This window comes from Pteronotus mesoamericanus, unplaced genomic scaffold, assembly GCF_021234165.1.
Source record: "Pteronotus mesoamericanus isolate MK-2021 breed Mesoamerican mustached bat unplaced genomic scaffold, CSHL_Meso_final contig_164, whole genome shotgun sequence".
NCBI lineage: Eukaryota > Metazoa > Chordata > Mammalia > Chiroptera > Mormoopidae > Pteronotus > Pteronotus mesoamericanus.
Genome location: NW_026555065.1, coordinates 22,158,791 through 22,176,604, shown reverse-complemented (window position 1 = coordinate 22,176,604; position 17,814 = coordinate 22,158,791). Strand labels below are relative to the sequence as shown.

The following is a 17,814-nucleotide window of genomic DNA, read 5'->3' as shown; positions in this document are numbered from 1 at the left end:
TTATTGATTATGCTATTACAGTTATGCTGATTTTTTCCCCCTTTGCTCCCCTCCATCCAGCTCCTCCCCGACTCCCTCAGGCAGTCCCCCCACCATTGTTCCTGTCCATGGGTCATGTGCATAAGTTCTCTGGCTTCTCCATTTCCTATACTTTACATCCCCATGGCTATCATCTAACTACCGATTTGTACTTCTTAATCCACTCACCTATCCACCCATTTCCCCCCCACCCCCGCCCCCCGCCCCCACTGCCATCCCCTCCCATCTGGCAACCATCTGGTAAACTAACTTCTTTTGCTGCTTTTAAGAGTCTCTCTTTATAGTTAACCTTTGGTCTTTTATGATGTGTCTTGGAGTGGGCCTCTTTGCATCCATCATAATTAGGACTCCCTGTGCTTCCTGGACTTGCATGTCTATCTCCTTCACCAAATGAGGGAAGTTTGCCTTCACTATTTTTTCAGATAGAGTTCCAATTTCTTGTTTTGTCTCTTCTCCTTCTGGCACCCTATGAGGCAAATGTTGGACCTCATCCAGTTGTCCCAGAGGCTGTTTATACTGTCCTCATTTTTCTGGATTCTTTTTTCTTCTTGTTGTTCTGTGTGGTTGTTTTTTGCCTCCTTATGTTCCAAATCATTGATGTGATTCTCAGCTTCCTCCATTCTACTGCTGTTGCCCTGTCAATTGTTCTTTATTTCAATTAGTGTATCCTTTGTTTCTGACTGGGTCTTTTTTATGCTGCTGAGGTCATAAACTTATGTGAGAACTGCCTTCCTTGAGCATCCTGATAACCAGTGTTTTGAACCCTGCATCTGATAGATTGCTTATCTCCACTTATTTGACTCTTTTTCTGGAGTTTTGATCTGTTCTTTCCTTTGGGCCATGTTTCTTTATCTGCTCATTTTGGCAGCCTCCCCGTGTTTGTTTCTGTGTATTAGGTAGAGCAGCTTTGACTTTGTACCTTGGTAGTGTGGCCTAAGGTAGTAGGCGTCCTGTAGGGTCCATGGCACAGCCTCCCCTGTCACCCAAACTGGGTATTCGAGGTGCACCCTTCATGTGGGCTGTGTACACCCTCCTCTTGTAGTTGAGCCTTGGTTGCTGTTGTCAGATAAATGGGAGGGATTTACCCGGGCCAGTCAGCTGCAAGGACTGGCTGTGACCACTCACCACCAACCTTTGCCCTCTGCGGTGGATCACCTGTGCAGGGGCAGGAGTGTGGTGCTCCGAAGTGGTCTGGAGCTGTCCACTGGGTGCGCTGGCCCTGGGATTTCCTGGGTGGTGCAGGCCAAGGTCAGCCCGTACGTGTGTTTTGCCTGATTGACCTGTAAAGCAATCTGAGATGGCTGCTACTCGCTCTGGGCTGGGGGATTTCCAGGTGAAGCCAAGCTGTGAATCTAATCTGGCTGTCCCTAGGGTTCGCTGAAGCCAGCTGTTGCTTGTTTGATAGGATTTAGGAACCACAACCAGCCATTCTTCTGGAAAAGCAGCTTGGGTGGCCCTTAAGTAGGGTGGGGTGGAGCCTCTGTGCTTCTCCAATGTGTGTTAAACAGTGTTAGCCAGGTTGATGGAGTCCCAGATATAGCACCAACCTACTGGCTGTGTTGGGGAAGGGCTCAGCAAAAGAACAATGGTTTCTGCTTGCCTCAGTGCCAGACCCTTCAGCCTTTCCCTATATACCACTGGTGCCCTTCAAGCTGCCATCCTAGTGCTGGAGCTCAGAGGGAGCGAGTCTGAGTGGGTAAGACAGTGTGTGATTTTCCCAAGAGGACCTGCTTAGGGCTCCCGCAGCCTCCACCAATTCAATCTCTGCTGGTTTTTGCAGCCAGAAGTTATGGGGACTTATGTTCCTGGCACTGAAACCCTGGGCTGGGGGGCCTGGTGTGGGTCTGGGACTCCTTGATCCCAAAATATCCCTCCCAAATTTTTATTCACTTGGTTGTGGGGCTAGTCCATTCTGGGTACATGCTCCTCCTTCCTATCTGGGTGGATATGGTTTCTTCAGTTCCTTTGTTGCCGGACTTCATTCAGCTTGATTTCTGATGTTCCTGAGTGATGATTAGTTGTAATTTTGATGTGGTTGTGTAAAGAGGTGAGACATGTCTGCCTACATTGCCATCTTGACTAGAAGCCCTCACCTTTTCTTTTTTTTAAGCCAGAAAAATAAAAAGAAATGTATGGTCCTGACTGGTCTAGCTCAGTTGGTCGGGCATTGTACTTGCTAGTTTGATTCTCATTTGGGGCATATGCAAAGGTTGCAGGTCTGGTCCCCAGTTAGGGGCATGCAACAGGCAATCGATTGATGTTTCTCTTTCACATCAGTATTTCTCTCCCTCTCTTTTCCTCTCCTTCCCCTCTCTGTATAAACAAACAAACAAACAAATAAATAAAATCTTTAAAAATGTATGAGGGGGAAAATGTATGGAGCCTTTCTGGGGGAAATTAGTAAGGGCCAAGAACTTTATGTATTTTTTTGGATAGATAACCTCCCTCTCGGTGATATGATTTTCTTTTTTATAAAAGGGAAAGAATAATCCCTAGGCCCTAGCAAAACCCTCAAGCTATGAAGAGTTTTAATTATTATTTTACATTAATATTTGTTAAGGTTTTTTTTGAAATACATTTCAATAGGATAGAACAGTGATTTTCAACCTTTTTCATATCACGGCACACATACACTAATTACTAAAATTCATGCGGCCATTACTAAAATTGTAAAAAAACCCCACATTTTTTGCTGCTCTGACAGAAGCTTGGTATAATTTTGAATTCATTCACACCATATGGCTATTGTGTTGGCTGTTGTCATTTTTTAATTTTACAATCTAAGGGAAAAGAGGTCAGGTGCTCCTGACTAAATAGTCAGGTATTATCTGTTTTAAAAATTCTTGTAGCACACCAGTGTGCCTGCCACAGCACGCTGGTCGAAAACCGCTGGGATAGAAGGTGGAAGTTGTTCAAAAGGTATCTATATGAAGCTGGGACATTAAATATGGCATCTGTATTGAGGTATCTGTTTTCCAAATAAGTACTGTACATGGTTCCCCTTAAAATATATGAGGGTACCAGAGAGGATAATAACACTTTTGAGTAGTTCTTATATAGAAAAATGGGAAAAATGTATTTAAAATAAAAGCTTGCATTTAGTTAATGCTTACTTTGTGCCAGATATTGTTCTAAAGGCTTTACATGTATTAACATAATCTTCTCAAGAATCCTTTGAGTTTTAGGTACTTTTAAAATCTCCATTTCACAGATGTAGAAACTGAAGTAAGGTTACTTGCCTGAAGAGCCAGGATTTGAACCTAGAACGTTCCAAAACCTATGTTCTTAACCTCTAAACTATAGTGTAGCTGCTTAGAGGAAGAGAAATCATTCTAAGCCCTTACACAACTCCAGGCCCTATCAAGTTATGTATTTTTACATGAATGCTCTCTCTTCAAATTGTGGACCCTGAACCCTACTTTTCTATACATTCTACCACAAGTTTGGAGAGGGGAGGGATCAACAGATCTGCAAATAATATCAACTTTACCTCCTCAGCATCTCTGTGTGATGAGAAGTGTAAGTCCGTACAACTCTGGGTTACTTGAGGTTTTCCTAAGTAACAGCATTAGTGAAAACATGTGTTTGAATAGTTTCCAGCAGTTGAAATGTCTCTCTTCTCACTCATTTAACAATTTCCGAGACCTGTATTTGAAATCAGCATTTATTTAATTGTTTTGAAAACTTTCTTATCATAAATTGAAGTCACAGATTTTTTGTTATGAGTCTACTTGGAGTTTAGAGAACATAATGCATCATAGAAAGAACTTCAGGACTACTGAAAACAACAGCAAAAATCTGTCTGCAAATGATGATAAACTGGATCTGACGGGAGTCCCCATACAACAGCAGCCAGTGGACTGTCCCCCTAACCTAGTTAGTACTTAAAAAGACTGAAAGTACTCTATGGCGTGTAGTTAATCTGACTATTTAACACTTTTGTCTACTTAAACTCCAGAGAAAGAAGCCACACTGCCTCTCCTCCTGAACTGGACCCTCTGGCTTTAGATTCCTTTTTGTGACTTATTTCAGCTTTCAAACTAGTCTTGGTATTCACACTGAGCTGCTACATTATATTATCATGGTGAGAGTGAACCATGGTATCATCTGGCCTGTTGTACTCTATCAAGGGCCGTGCTTTTTCCTTTCTTTTTCCAAGAAAGCAAGCCTTGGAAACAGAGTCTACTGGTTTTGCCCATTGACATCTTTTACTGTTCAGTGAAAGTGGTATATTCAAAATAGTTTTCAAAAACCTCCGCGCAATTATTTGAGTTTGGAGAAAGACATGAGCAGAGTAACATTTTGTTGTTTTCCTTCACAATCCACTGAGCTCACTCTGCTGTGCTATGTGTGAGCAGTGGAAAGAAGTAGCATTAGGACTGGATGCGGCCTGGCTCTGTCTGCACCTCTGCTCCCACTTCCTCCCGGGGCGCTAGAAAGAAAGGTTGAGTTTTGTGGAACATTTTCCAACTAGTAAATGGATGACAGCCAACTCAAACGGTCTGATGAAGAGAAATGACCCCTTCTTTCAATCCCTGGGAACTTAACCCAGACAGATGTCAGGAGTCAAAGAGAACTCCTTTGCTAATATAGGAGTGAACAAACGGGGAAGGAGAAGTACAGAGCCAGGAGGGAGGGGTTGGGAATGCTAAAAGGCCTCAGTCAAAGACTTTTCACCACTCCCTGGGCTCTTTGGCCTTGTATCTGAATATTAGAAGCATTAAAAAATGAACAAGCAGAACAAATAGTTCACTGGCCAAGAAGCCTGACTGCAGCTGCTAAAACAAAGAACATTGGGTAATGTGGTCTTGAGTCAGCAACTTCTGTCTTTGTCCTCTCTCCCCTAGTTACGTGTATTATCTCAATCTTCATAACAAACCTGTGACAGAGATATAAAATATCCACTTCGCAGCTAAAGGAGCTGAGGCTTACCAAGGCACTTGCTCCAGATCGCACACTATGAAGTGTGAGACCCGCATTCCAATTTGGAATCATGTCAGGTCATTCACTGACTTGATGGGAAAGTTGAAAAATGGGTAGAAAACCACGGGATCCTGGGAAGCAGGGAAGGCGTATCACGGACTAGTCTGATTTGGTCACCACACTTGGCACTTATACCACTGTTTACTCAGTGCTATTGGGCTCTTAATGCCACCATTGAGAATTTACCAACGATTCCTTTGTTTTTGTGTCATTCTTTCAAAATTGAAGTTAGAACACCTAGTTGGCCGGCCTTATTTCACATGTTAGTGTTGTAGCTGCCAGGAGGTAGAGAGGAGTGTTTGGCCTGTCTGGCTTCTGCTGTGTAGGGTTGGGCCCTGCTTGCCGCAGACACCGATGCAATCAGAGACACTTCCAAAGAGGAAGAATATTTGGATGCTGAGCAACAATAATACAAAGGGTAGATGCCCACATACAGCCACGGGGTGCACATGGGGTCCATGCGGCGTGCTACTGAGGACTGGTCGAGCTGGGAAGCTGTGTCTGCCCTGTAACCAGGCTGTTGTTTTCCTGAGACCAGGGTCTGCCTATCAGAGTCCAACAGAACTCTCAGGCACTACACAAAATGCTGTATATGGGTTTTCACATAAGGAATTTATGGCTATTTCTGATTCACTAAAACTGACCACTACAGAGATGAGTGACCAGCAGAACCAGTCAGCTGTTTGGGTCAATCTAAGGAGGGAGCATGTAGAAAAGAGACCCATAGGGAAGACATCCCCCTAACTCCTGGGTTTAACTTCCTCACTGTGGCAACCCTGAATTTATGTATGTTCTGGGCAATGTTTCATTATAGCTTTACCTGATTAACTGCTCAAAACATTTTCTTGTAATGGGAAGGGAAAAGAATTAACGTGCATGGTCTGTCTTCAGTGATTTGTTTGCATGTCTTTTCTGGGTTTGGGTTTTTTGTTTTTTTTTTTTGCCTTAATATTAGGAACCACATCAATTTTGTACATTCAGCATCTAGCACTGTGCCCAACATACGGTAAGCACTTTAAAAAGTATTTGAACAATTGACTGGAATCAATTTTCTTTAGCAGTTTTTTCCTGAAATTGAATTGATTCTTGTGAAAAGGTAGAGAACTTACAGTCTTGTATATGTGAAACATTTTGCAAAATTTTTAGATTAAAAAACAAATCCGCTCTGAGCAAAAGGACCACAGTGACGAGTTCTTTACTTGTGTTGTTCCAGGTGTTCCAGGATTTGGGGACTGAAGTACTGTCTGGAGCTGCCAAAGGCTATAACATATGCCTTTTTGCCTATGGGCAGACAGGCTCTGGGAAGACATACACCATGCTGGGGACCCCAGTGAGTATTGGTATTGGAATGAGATATCTTCCTAAAGCCACAGCAAGCCTGAATCTTGCATTGTCCTTGCCACTGAGAGACAGAATGTGAGTTTCATAGTCAGACAACTTTAACGAGATTTAATGGGCCCTCTTCTATATTAAGAATAGGTTTTTCAGCACTTTAATTGAAGAGTAAACTTTAAATAATTAGCTCTCTTTATTAAACCATGAAGAACCTTCAAATTTTACAACTCCCCTTGATAAAGCAGACCTTGTCAGTCCTTCTGAATTTCTCATATCATTGATAAGACTCGGACTGAATCTTAAGCACTGGCTAGGGCTGAGCAGAAATGAGGCCATGTGTATTAAACATGAGTGTTAGAAAGAAGCAGGAGAACCAACTACTGGGATGGGAGCTTTCAAAAGCGTGTAGGACTTACAGAACCTTCTTTTATCATGGAAAATTAGACGGGTAGAGTTCCTTAAGAACACCTCTTGATTTTTGGGTCAGAAGTTCCTGGGTGAGGTGAATGGTGACGCAGTGACAGCACCGCACAGGGACATTCTCTAGAACACTGTTCCTCCTGAAAGATGATCGTTGCTGCCTTGGGCCCAGCTCATTGCTCACTCTGTCCATGTTTAGTGTAGTTTTATATATTTGAAAGTAAAAAAGAAAATGCCCATAAAACTAGGGATAAAAAAAAGCCTTTAAACTGAGTACAGGTTAGCACTGAATCTAAGATAAAAAGAGAAACCACTTCTCTCTAAATGTGTGTTTTGAATACCCTTGTACTCCAGTACTCCTATGTGTGTAGAAACAGGAGGTAGGTTCTAGGAGGAACCACACTGTTAAAGTGGGTTTATCCAAGAAGGATGAAACCTTCATTCACAAAAGCAGGTATCTGGGTTTGCTGGCTTGTGGTGGCAATCTGCCTCCCATGTGGTGCGCTCTCCCATGAGCATCTTCTGAGCACACTGGCAAATCAAGTTTTCTACATACTGGTAGGGAAACTCCCTAAAGTGAAGAGGCTAGCACAAGGAGCCCATGTGCCTGTCCCCCCGCTGAGGACAGTTCCTTGGTGTCCGGATGACAGCATCGCCGTGAGTGAACAGTAATGCTTTCCTTTCTTCTGTTCTCCAGGCCTCTGTTGGACTGACGCCACGGATATGTGAGGTATAGACTCTCTTTTGACTGGATCCTCTCAAAGTAGGTCTCCTTTGTACACTCCACTGAAATTCCAACCCTCTGATTTATGCAGGGTCTCTTTGTCAGGGAGGAAGACTATGCTCCGCTGCCTTCCTCCTGTAGGATAAAAGTAAGGTGAGAACCGCCAGCCTTTAGGGTCTAAAATGTTTCTGTTTCTACTCCAAAATGTTCTCGTTGCTTCCAGAGTCATCCATAAGAATGGAGAAAAGCCATAGCAGCAATATCATGCAGTATAGGGACATGAGAAGCATACTTAGGTCTTCGGGTTATAGAAAATTTAATTTCTGTCCTCAGGCTTAACAAACCGGTGTCTCCTGTGTACCAGTTTACCCTGGCTGTCTGGTTTCCTCTCCTTCATTGTACTAGCTTTTGTACTAGCTTTTAGAATTTCTCTTCCAGCCCCCTGCTGTGTTGTTCTCAGACTGGTGCTGGCTCCTCCGAGATGAAGTTTTAACCAGTCTGTAGTGAAAATGTTGGCCAAAGGTTATGAAGTGCCCTTAATTCTCTGTGTTCTCTGTGTGTATGTGTTCAATGTCCTTTTTAAAAAAAAATTGATATAATTAATAAACCATAAAATTTGTGGTTTAAAGAATACAGTCCAGTAATTTTTCTGATAATTACAAGGTTGTCCAGCCATTGTTACTATCTAATTCCAGAACATTTTATCATCCCCAAAGAATAAATGTCCTTTTTAAAAATTAAATGATTATGAATGTGTTAGTTTGATATTTTTTAAGTTTGCAAAGTAAAAATATGCAAACCTGTGTGCTTATATGTGTGTGTATAAACATATGCATATGTATTAAATGTTTTATTGTCCATGAAACCTGGGAACCACTATTCTAAGAGACATCTAGGGTTCCTATGTCTAAATATGAGAAGGTTAAGGAGAAATAATTTATAGGGAGAGTGCATATGGAGGACAGCTTTGAGCTGGAGCCTTTTTTTCTGACTGCTGACTCCATAGGCAAGCATCTGTGTTCTGGTGAGGAAGACCTTTCTGTGAGTAGTCTACTTTCTTGTTTATCAAAATCTTTACTGATTTTAATAATGACTTACAGTTGTTATTATTTCTAAAAGGAATAAAATATCTATAGATTCATATATGATAGAGTATATCTTAAACAGAATCTCGGTATAACAGATAAAGTGAGAATTGTCATACTTATATTAGGGGTAGGGACCACACCCTTATCACTTAGCTCCCTTCATTGCTCAGCAGGGGCCCTTGAGATGCCTTCACAGAGTAAGAGAGTTCGAAGGCCACATTTGAAAACCACTTCAACGAGCAGGCTTGTAGACTCTCTGCTGTGGCAGCCTGATCAGCAAGGCACAGGCTGGTGGCAGCGTGCCCTAAAGCCATGCTGAAATAGCCTCTTGAAGCCAAAATTTGAATCAGTACTGACATTGTGCTAAAATGTGCTAAACCTAAAACTGAAGTGTTGATGGCCAATGTTGAAAACCCTGCTGTATACATGCAGAAAGAGACTTAAAGGGAACCCTGGTGTGATCAAGGTCTTAGACTGCCAGAGATGGAACTGGAACAAGAACTGGGACCTTCTGATTGTTGGTTTGCTGTTTTCCCCTACTTATTTGAAAATCTAATTATCTTGCCTTTTTTCAAAATGGAATTTTGAAAATGCATCACCATTTTTCAAAATCTAACTATGTGCCTTTTTTTACATATCTCTAGTTTTCTGGAAATCTATAACGAACGAGTGAGGGATCTGTTGAAGCAGTCTGATCAAAAAAAGTCTTATACCCTGCGGGTCAGGGAGCACCCAGAGATGGGGCCCTATGTACAAGGTGAGCCACTCTAGTCCTGGAGGTCTGAGACCAAATCAGAGCCAAGGAAGTTCTCCCAATGCTCACTAATTCATTCAACAATATATGATAAATACTTACTCTGTACTAGCTACAGGGCTAGATGCTGGGTATGTACCAATGAACAGAAAAGACAGTCCTGCCCTCATAGGCAAGCTTACAATTTTGTGGGGGTGAGTCATAAAACAAGTACTTAATTACAAGTTTTCTTACACGTAGTAAGAAAAATAGACAGACTTAGTGATAGGAAAGAACAATGGGTGTTGTAGGTGACCCATCTTCATGGGACAGGCAGGAAAAGCTTCTCTGAGGAGGTAACAATTTAAGCCGAACCCTGCAGGGATACAGGAGCCAGTCATGTGAAGAATGGTGTAGTGAGGGGAAGGGCGCTTCAGGTACAGGGGGCAGCAGGAGCTGGGTACCTGAAAGGACGGTGTGGTGGTTTCAAGGAGGTCAGTGCGTCTAAAGCGTCTAAAGCGCGGTGAATGAGGGGGCAAGTGACAAAAGGTGGGGCCTGTGGCACCTGATCAAGCAGGGCCTAGACTGGTTTACAGGCCAGTTAGTCTCCTTTTCAGGGTACTTTCTCTTCCGTTGATGGTGACAGGGCGATGAGGGGTTGGCAGAAATGGAGCAGGGTTTGAGCTGCTTCCTCACCACGCGTGATACTTGGTGTTTAGTGCCATCAGTCTTATTCCATTAGGCCCAGTCTTTCTATTAAGTAGGAACAGTTGGGTTCTTTTGTGGAAGAAGTTTTTACCCTGTCAGGCCACTCATAAGAAGTAGCATATATATTTCATGCTCTTATTCCCCCAGCAACTCATTTAAATCCTGACAAGGTGAGGGACATGACAGATTCAGAGTTTGTCTCTTCTTTGAATAGGGCATGGCTACTGGATGACTCAGTAGGTGTACCTGTCATGATTCTGCTCCCTGTGTCTTTTCCCAAATGTTCCATCATAAATGGCAACCTGAAAACAACAAAAATACCATTTACTTTGTTGGCAGCCAATTGGAGTTTCCTTTTTCCCAGATGCTGGTCTTATCTTTCTGGGCTTCCAGCTTCCCCCAGTATATGGCCTGGAATTTTTTTTATGATCTGCTTATCACTCTGTGCCTTTAAGGAGATAACTTTTATATTTCATCCAGCTCTTTTGTTTGTTTCAGAACCCTCTTTAATTTTTTAATTTTCTCTGGTTTTATTGAGATATAATTGATATACAGCACTATATAAATTTAAGGTATACAGCATAATGGTTTGACTTACACATATTGTGAAATGATTACCACAATAAGTTTAGTTAATATCTATCATCTCATACAGATACAATAAAAAAAAGGAAAAAACTTTTCTCCTTGAGATGAGTGCTTTTAGGTTTATTCTCTTAACTTTCATGTATATCACGGCAATGTTACCTGTAAGTCATCATGCTGTACATTATTGCACCCCTGGTACTTAATTATAACTTGAAGTTTGTACCTTTTCACTCCTTCCTTTAATCACCCCTGCCCCCCATCTCTGGAAAACCACACATCGGATCTCTCTCTGTGAGGGGGTTTTTTTTGTTGTTTTTTTTAGATTTCAAATGTGAGTGAGATTGTACAGTATTTGTCTTTCTCTGTCTGACTTATTTCACTTAGTGAAAGCTCTCAGGATCCATCCATATTGTTGCAAATGGCAAGATTTCCTCATTTTTGATGGCTGAAAAATATTTCATTGCATATATATATATACCTGTGTGTGTGTATATATATAAAAACATATAAATATACACATACATCATATATATGTATATATACACCACATACATATTTATGTTTAAAACTTGGTCACCTTACTCTCTATTTGATGCAATACACCTCTCCAGATGTTTTTTCCTCTGCTCAAAACATTGTTTTTCTCTTTCAGATCTATTTTTATTTTTGTTTATTACTGTTGTCCAAGTATTTTTCCCTTTTGGCTCTTCCACTCAGCCCACCCCTCTCTTGCTCCCAATCAGTCCCCTCTCCACTGTGCATGTCCATGAGCCTTCATAGATGTTCTTTAACTAATCCCTTCCCTTTCCTTTTACCATTCCCCACTCCCTCCTGCCCTCCTACAGCGATCAGTCTGTTCCATGTTTCCATGCCCCTGGTTCTATTTTTCTCATTTGTTTATTTTGTTCATTAGAGTCCAGTTATTAGATTCCAGTTATAAGTGAGGCCATATGGTATTTGTCTTTCACTGGCTGGCTTATTTTCCTTTGCATAATATTTCCATACTGTTTTCCACAGTGGCTGCACCAGTCTGCATTCCCACCGATAGTGCACCAGGGCACTCTTTTCTCCACATCCTCGTCAGCACTTGTTTGTTGATTTATTAATGATGGCCATTCTGATAGGTGTGAGGTGATACCTCATCGTGGTTTTAATCTGCATCTCTCTGATGGCTAGTGATGTTGAGCACCTTTCATATGTCTTTGGGCCCTCTGTATGTCCTCCTTGGAGAAATGCCTATTCAGGTCCTATACCCATTTTTTATACTGGGTTGTTTGTCTTCCTCATGTTGAGTTGTGTGAGTTTTTTTATAATTTTGGAGATTAAACCCTTGTCTGATGTATTATTAGAAAATATTTTCTCCCATACAGTTGGTTCTCTTTTCATTTTGATGATGGTTTCTTTAGCCGTGCAGAAACTTTTTAATTTGATATTGTCCTATTTGTTTACATTTTTTGTTATTTCCCTTGTCTTAGGGGACATACTGGCAAAAATATTGCTATGTGGGATGTCAGAAATTTGACTGCCTATGTTTTCTGCTAGTACTTTTATAGTACCACAACTTATATTCAAGTCCTTTATCCACTTTGATTTTATTCTGGTATATGGTAAAAGTCGGTGGTCTAGTTTCATTTTTTTTACATGTACAAGTCCAGTTTTCCCAACACCATTTATGGAAAAGATTGATTTTACTCCATTGTATGCTCACACCACCTGTGTTGAATATTTATTGACCATAGAGATATGGGTTTATTTCTAGGCTCTCTATTCTGTTCCATTGATCTATGTGTCTGTTCTTATGCCAGTATCAGACTGTCTTGATTACAGTAGCCTTGTAGTATAGTTTAATATCAGGTATTGTGATCCCTCCAAGATTGTTCTTCTATCTCAGGATTACTGAGGCTATTCAGGGTCTTTTTTGGTTCCATATACATTTTTGGAATATTTGTTCTAGATCTGTGAAGTATTCCTTTGGTATTTTAATAGGAATTGCATTGAATCTATAGATTGCTTTGGGTAGTATGCGTATTTTAATGATGTTAATTCTTCCAGTCCATGAACACAGTATATGTTTCCATTTATTTGTATCTTCCTCAATATCTTTGTTCAGTGTTCTATAGTTTTACAAGTACAGGCCTTTTACCTCCTTGGTTAAATTTATTCCTAGGTATTTTGTTTTTCTTGTTGCTGTAATAAATGGTTTTTTTTTCTTAGTTGCTCTTCCTCATAATCACTGTTTGTGTACAAGAATGCCATCAATTTCTGAATATTGACTTCGTATCCTGCTACTTTGCCAAAATCACTTCTTAGGTCAAGTAGTTTTTTGGTGGAGACAATAGGGTTCTCTTTGTACAGTATTATGTCATCTGTGAATAATGACAGTTTTACTTCCTCCTTTCTAATTTAGATGCCTTTTATTTCTTTTTCTTGTCTAATTGCTATGGCTAGAACTTCAAGTACTAAGTTAAATAGAAGTTGTGAAAGTGGACACCCTTGTCTTGTTCCTGATCTTAGTGGAAAAACTTTTAGTTTTTGCCCATTGAATATGATGTTAGCAGTAGGTATCTAATATATGGCCTTTATTATGTTGAGATATGCTCCCTCTATTCCCACTTTGCTGAGTTTTTTTTTTTTATCATAAATGGTGCTGAATTTTATCAAATGCTTTTTCAGCATCTATCAATATGATCATGTGATTTTTGTCTTTCATTGTGTTTACATGATTTATTAAGTTTATCAATTTGTGAATATTATACCATCCTTGCTTTCCTGGGAAGAATCCCACTTGACCATGGGTATATGATATTTTTAGTGTGTTGGTGGATCTGGATTGCCAATATTTTGTTGAGGATTTTAGTATCTATGTTCATCAGAGACATCGGCCTTTAGTTTTCTTTCTTTGTTTTGTCTTTACCTGATTTTGGAATTATGATAATGCTGTCCTTGTAAAAAGAGTGTGGGAGTCTTCCCTCTTCTTGAATTTTTTGGAATAGTTTGAGAAGCATAGGTGTTAGTTCTTTGAATGTTTGGTAAAATCACCTGTGAAGCCATCTGATCCAGGGCATTTGTTTGCTGGGAGTTTTTTTGATTACTGTTTCAATTTTGCTAGTTGTCATTGGACTGTTCGGGCTTTCTGCTGCTTCTTGATTCACTTTTGGGAGATTGTTATATCTCTAAAAATTCGACCATTTTGCCTGGGTTTTCCAGTTTCTTGCCATGTAGTTGTTCACAGTAATTTCTTACAGTCCTTTGTATTTCTGTGGTATCAGTTGGCTATTACTTCTTCTTCATTTCTGATATTATTTATTTGGGTCTTTCCTTTTCTTTTTTCTTGATGAATCTGGTTAGAGGTTTGTCAATTTTGTTTATCTCTTCAAAGAACCAGCTCCTGGACTCATTGATTCTTTGGATTGTTTTTTTAGTTTCTATGTCATTTAATTCTGCTCTGATCTTGATTATTTCCTTCCTTCTACTGGCTCTGGGCTTTGTTCCCTGTTATTCCTCTAGTTCTTTTAGATATAGGATTAGGTTGTTTATTTGAGATTTTTCTATCTTCTTTAGATAGGCCTGTATTGCTATGAACTTCCCTGTCAGCACTGCCTTCATAGTGTTCCATAGGTTTTGGATTGTTGTGTGTTCATTTTCACCGGTTTCCAGATACTCTATTTCTTTCTTGATCTCATTGTTAACCCATTCAGTTATTTATTAACATGTTATTCGGTCTCCATGTATTTGAATATTTTTGAGTCCTTGAGGTTGGTTTCTAGCTTCAAGCCATTGTGATCTGAGAAGATGCTTGATATGATTTTAATTTTCTTGAATTTGTTAAGGTTTGTTTTCTGTCCTGCCATGTGGCCTATCTTTAAAATGATCCATGTGTGTTTAAAAAGGATGTATACTTTGTTTCTTTGGGGTGAAATGTTCTGTAAACATCAATTAAGAACATTTAATCTAGAGTGCTGTTCAGTGCCACAATATCCTTGTTGATTCTTTCTTTGGAAGATCTACCTATTGTTGACAGTGGGGTGTTAAAATCCCCTATGATGGCTGTATCGCTGTTGATCTCCTTCTTAAAGTCCTCCAAGGTTTTTCTTATGTATTTAGGTGCTCCAGTGTTGGGTACTTGTATGTTTGCAAGGTTATATCCTCTTGTTGGACCACTCCCTTAAGTACTGTATAGTGACCTTCTTTGTCTCTTGTTATGGCATTGGTTTTGAAGTCTGTTTTGTCTGATATCAGGATTGCTAACCCAGCTTTTTTTTGTTTTTCATGTCCATTTTCTTGGAATATTTTTTTCCATCCCTTCAGTCTCAGCCTGTGTAGATCTTTTGTTCTGAACTGGGTCTTTTGTAGACAGCATATATGTGGGTCATGTTTTCTTATCTACTCAGCTACCCAATGCCTTATGATTGGAACATTTAATCCATTTACATTTAAGGTTACTATTGATAGGTACTTGCCATTGCCATTCTCCCTCCCCCTTCTCTCTTTCCTTCTTCTTAAAGCAGCCCCTTTAGCATCTTTTGCAGTGGTGGCTTGTTGGACATGTACTCTTTTAGCCTTCTTTTGTCTGGAAAGATTTTTATTTCACCTTCCATTTTAAATGAGAGAGTTGCTGGGTAGAGTAGTCTTGGTTGCAGGTCCTTGCTTTTCATTACTTGGAATATTTTATGCCCGTCTTTTCAAGCTTGTAGTGTTTCTGCTGAGAAATCAGCTGATAGCCCTGTTGGAGCTCCCTTTTGTGTTGCTTGCTGTTTCTCCCTTGATGCCTTTATGATTATCTCTTTGTCTTTAAACTTTGCCATTTTAATTATAGTGTGTCTTGGAGTGGGCCTCTTTGGGCCCATCTTGATTGGGACCCTCTGTCCTTCCTGAACGTGTGTGACTTTTTCCCTCATCAAGTTAGGGAAGTCTTCTGTCATTATTTTTTGAAACAGGTTTTCTATCCTTTGCTCCTTTTCTTCTCCCTCTGGTATTCCTATGATGTGAATGTTGTTATGTTTCATGATGTCCTGAAGCTCTCTTAAACTATCCTTGTTCTTTTTGAGTCTTTTTTCATTTTGTTGCTCTGACTGGGTTTTTTCTACCTTGTCTTCCAGATCACTTGTTTGGTCCTCTGCTTCATCTAGCCTGCTTTTAATTCCTTCTAGCATATTCTTCATTTCAGATGTTGCATTCTTTCTATCCTCCTGGTTCGTATTCATAGTTTCTACGTCCTTTTTCATGCTGCTGTAGTTTCCACTAAGTTCCTTGTAGTTCTCACTGAGTTCCTTGAGCACCCTTATAACAATTATTTTGAGCTGTATGTCTAATAGATTGTTTGTGTCAAGTTCATTTAGCTTTTTTTTCTGTGGATTCCTCCTTTCCTTTCAATTGGGGGTCGTTTCTATTTTTTTCTTTAAAGATTTTATTTATTTATTTTTAGAGAGAGGGTAAGGGAGGAAGAAAGAGAGAGAGAGAAACATTGATGTGTGGTTGCCTCTCACACACCCACAATCGGAGACCCAGCCCACAACCCAGGCATGTGCCTTCACTGGGAATTAAACAGGGATCTTTTGGTTCACAGGCTGGCACTCAGTCCACTGAGCCACACCAGCTAGGGTTTGATTGGGGGTTGTTTCTTTGTATTGCTATTTTAGGTGACTCTTTTTGTTTGTTTTTGCTTCTTAGATTGCTCTGCTTTGACTGCCTATCTTCATGGGGTGGCCTTCTGTGGTAGGAGTTCTGTGAGACTCAGTGATACAGTTTCTTTGATCACCTGATCTGGATGCTCAAGGGATGCCATTTATTCAGTTTATATGGGCTGTCTGGTTATACTTGGGCTTTGATTATTGATGGCTTATTCATTGGTGTGTTCTCCCGTCCGTCTGGCTGACTGAGAGTCACCACATCACCACATCTTATATGCTAAGGTGCTGGCAGAACAAAACTACCCAAAAACCAAACCTACGCCAACAAAAATACCTTCCCCTACATCAGCAATATCAATAGCAAAAAAGCAGATTAATGAAGGTGGAAAGAGATTAAGATAGTGTAAGACAGGAACAAAGAGTATGAGATGACTAAAGGAGAGAGAAATGATTTTGAGAGTAAAGAGGGAGGAGAAGTAATAAAAATAGGAAATAGAAACAAAGCAAAGAAAGGGAGAAAATAAAATTTAAAATTTAAGTAGAAAAGGGAAGGGCAATGACAAAATGGAGAAAGAAAAAGGAAGCTATAATATGAAGTTTGAAATAAAATAAAAAAAAATAGTGATCAAAAGGGAACAAAATTGAAGGAAAACCACAGCAGAGTCAATAACAATGAGAGAGAGAATAAGAATATTATGAGAGAGAAAAGAGAATATGAGATGTCTACAGTAAAGAAAAATGACTTTGAGAAGCTAGAAGGTACAGAAATAATAAGAGTAAAGGATAGAATCCAGACTAAGAAAGGGGAAAAAAATAAAATTCCAAACTTAAATAAGCAAGGGCAGGAGGAAAGCAAAATGGAGTAAGACAGGGGGAGAGTAACCTGTGAGATTTGAAATAAAAAAAATAGTGACTAAGAATAAAATTGAAGAAAAACAGCAATAACTGCAATATCCACACCAAACAATGGTTAATAAAAGTGGAAAGAAAATAAGAATATTATAAGAAAGGGAAAGAGAATGTGAGCTGATTGAAGGAAAAAAATGATTTTGAGAGGACAAGCAGGAGGAGGAATAGTAAAAGTAAGGAATAGGAACAAGGCATAGAAAGGGGAGAAAATAAAATTTAAAATAAAAAATAAAGGGCATGAAGAAGGCAAAATGGAGTAAGACAGGGAGGGGTACAATGTGAGATATGAAATAAAAATAAAATATAAAAAACTAAAGAATAAAATATAGTGAAGTAGTTGTGTTACCGAACAAAAGGACCCGTGGGGGGCGGGGGTGGCCAGATGCTATTACCGAAACAACAACACCCTTCTTCCCCGGGACCCCTCAGTTGTGGGTCCTTTGCCTGCTGCCCTTGGAATTATGGCTCTGAATGGCAGAGTTTGGTGAAAAGAAAAAGGAACTATTTATTCAAAAGTTATACAGGTTTGATTAATGGCTAAATATCACCCTTAAACCTCAAAATCCCTTCAAAACAACCACCAGCACACACACCGTCCTTTGCCCAGTCAGGCCAGTCAGGCCAGTCAGGGTACCATCCTTCAGAAGAAAGAAAAGA

General features: G+C 40.1%; 1 protein-coding gene across 1 annotated transcript in view; it reads left to right on the top strand.

Annotated features, from left to right (window-relative positions):
- Positions 1-17,814, top strand: part of STARD9 (StAR related lipid transfer domain containing 9) — a 137,586-nt gene that overhangs the window by 49,033 nt on the left and 70,739 nt on the right. Inside the window, exons 4-7 of the mRNA XM_054565528.1 lie at positions 6,236-6,352; positions 7,475-7,507; positions 7,593-7,654; positions 9,234-9,346. Of these exons, the coding sequence (XP_054421503.1) occupies positions 6,236-6,352; positions 7,475-7,507; positions 7,593-7,654; positions 9,234-9,346 (325 nt within the window). The remainder of the gene's footprint in view (positions 1-6,235; positions 6,353-7,474; positions 7,508-7,592; positions 7,655-9,233; positions 9,347-17,814) is intronic.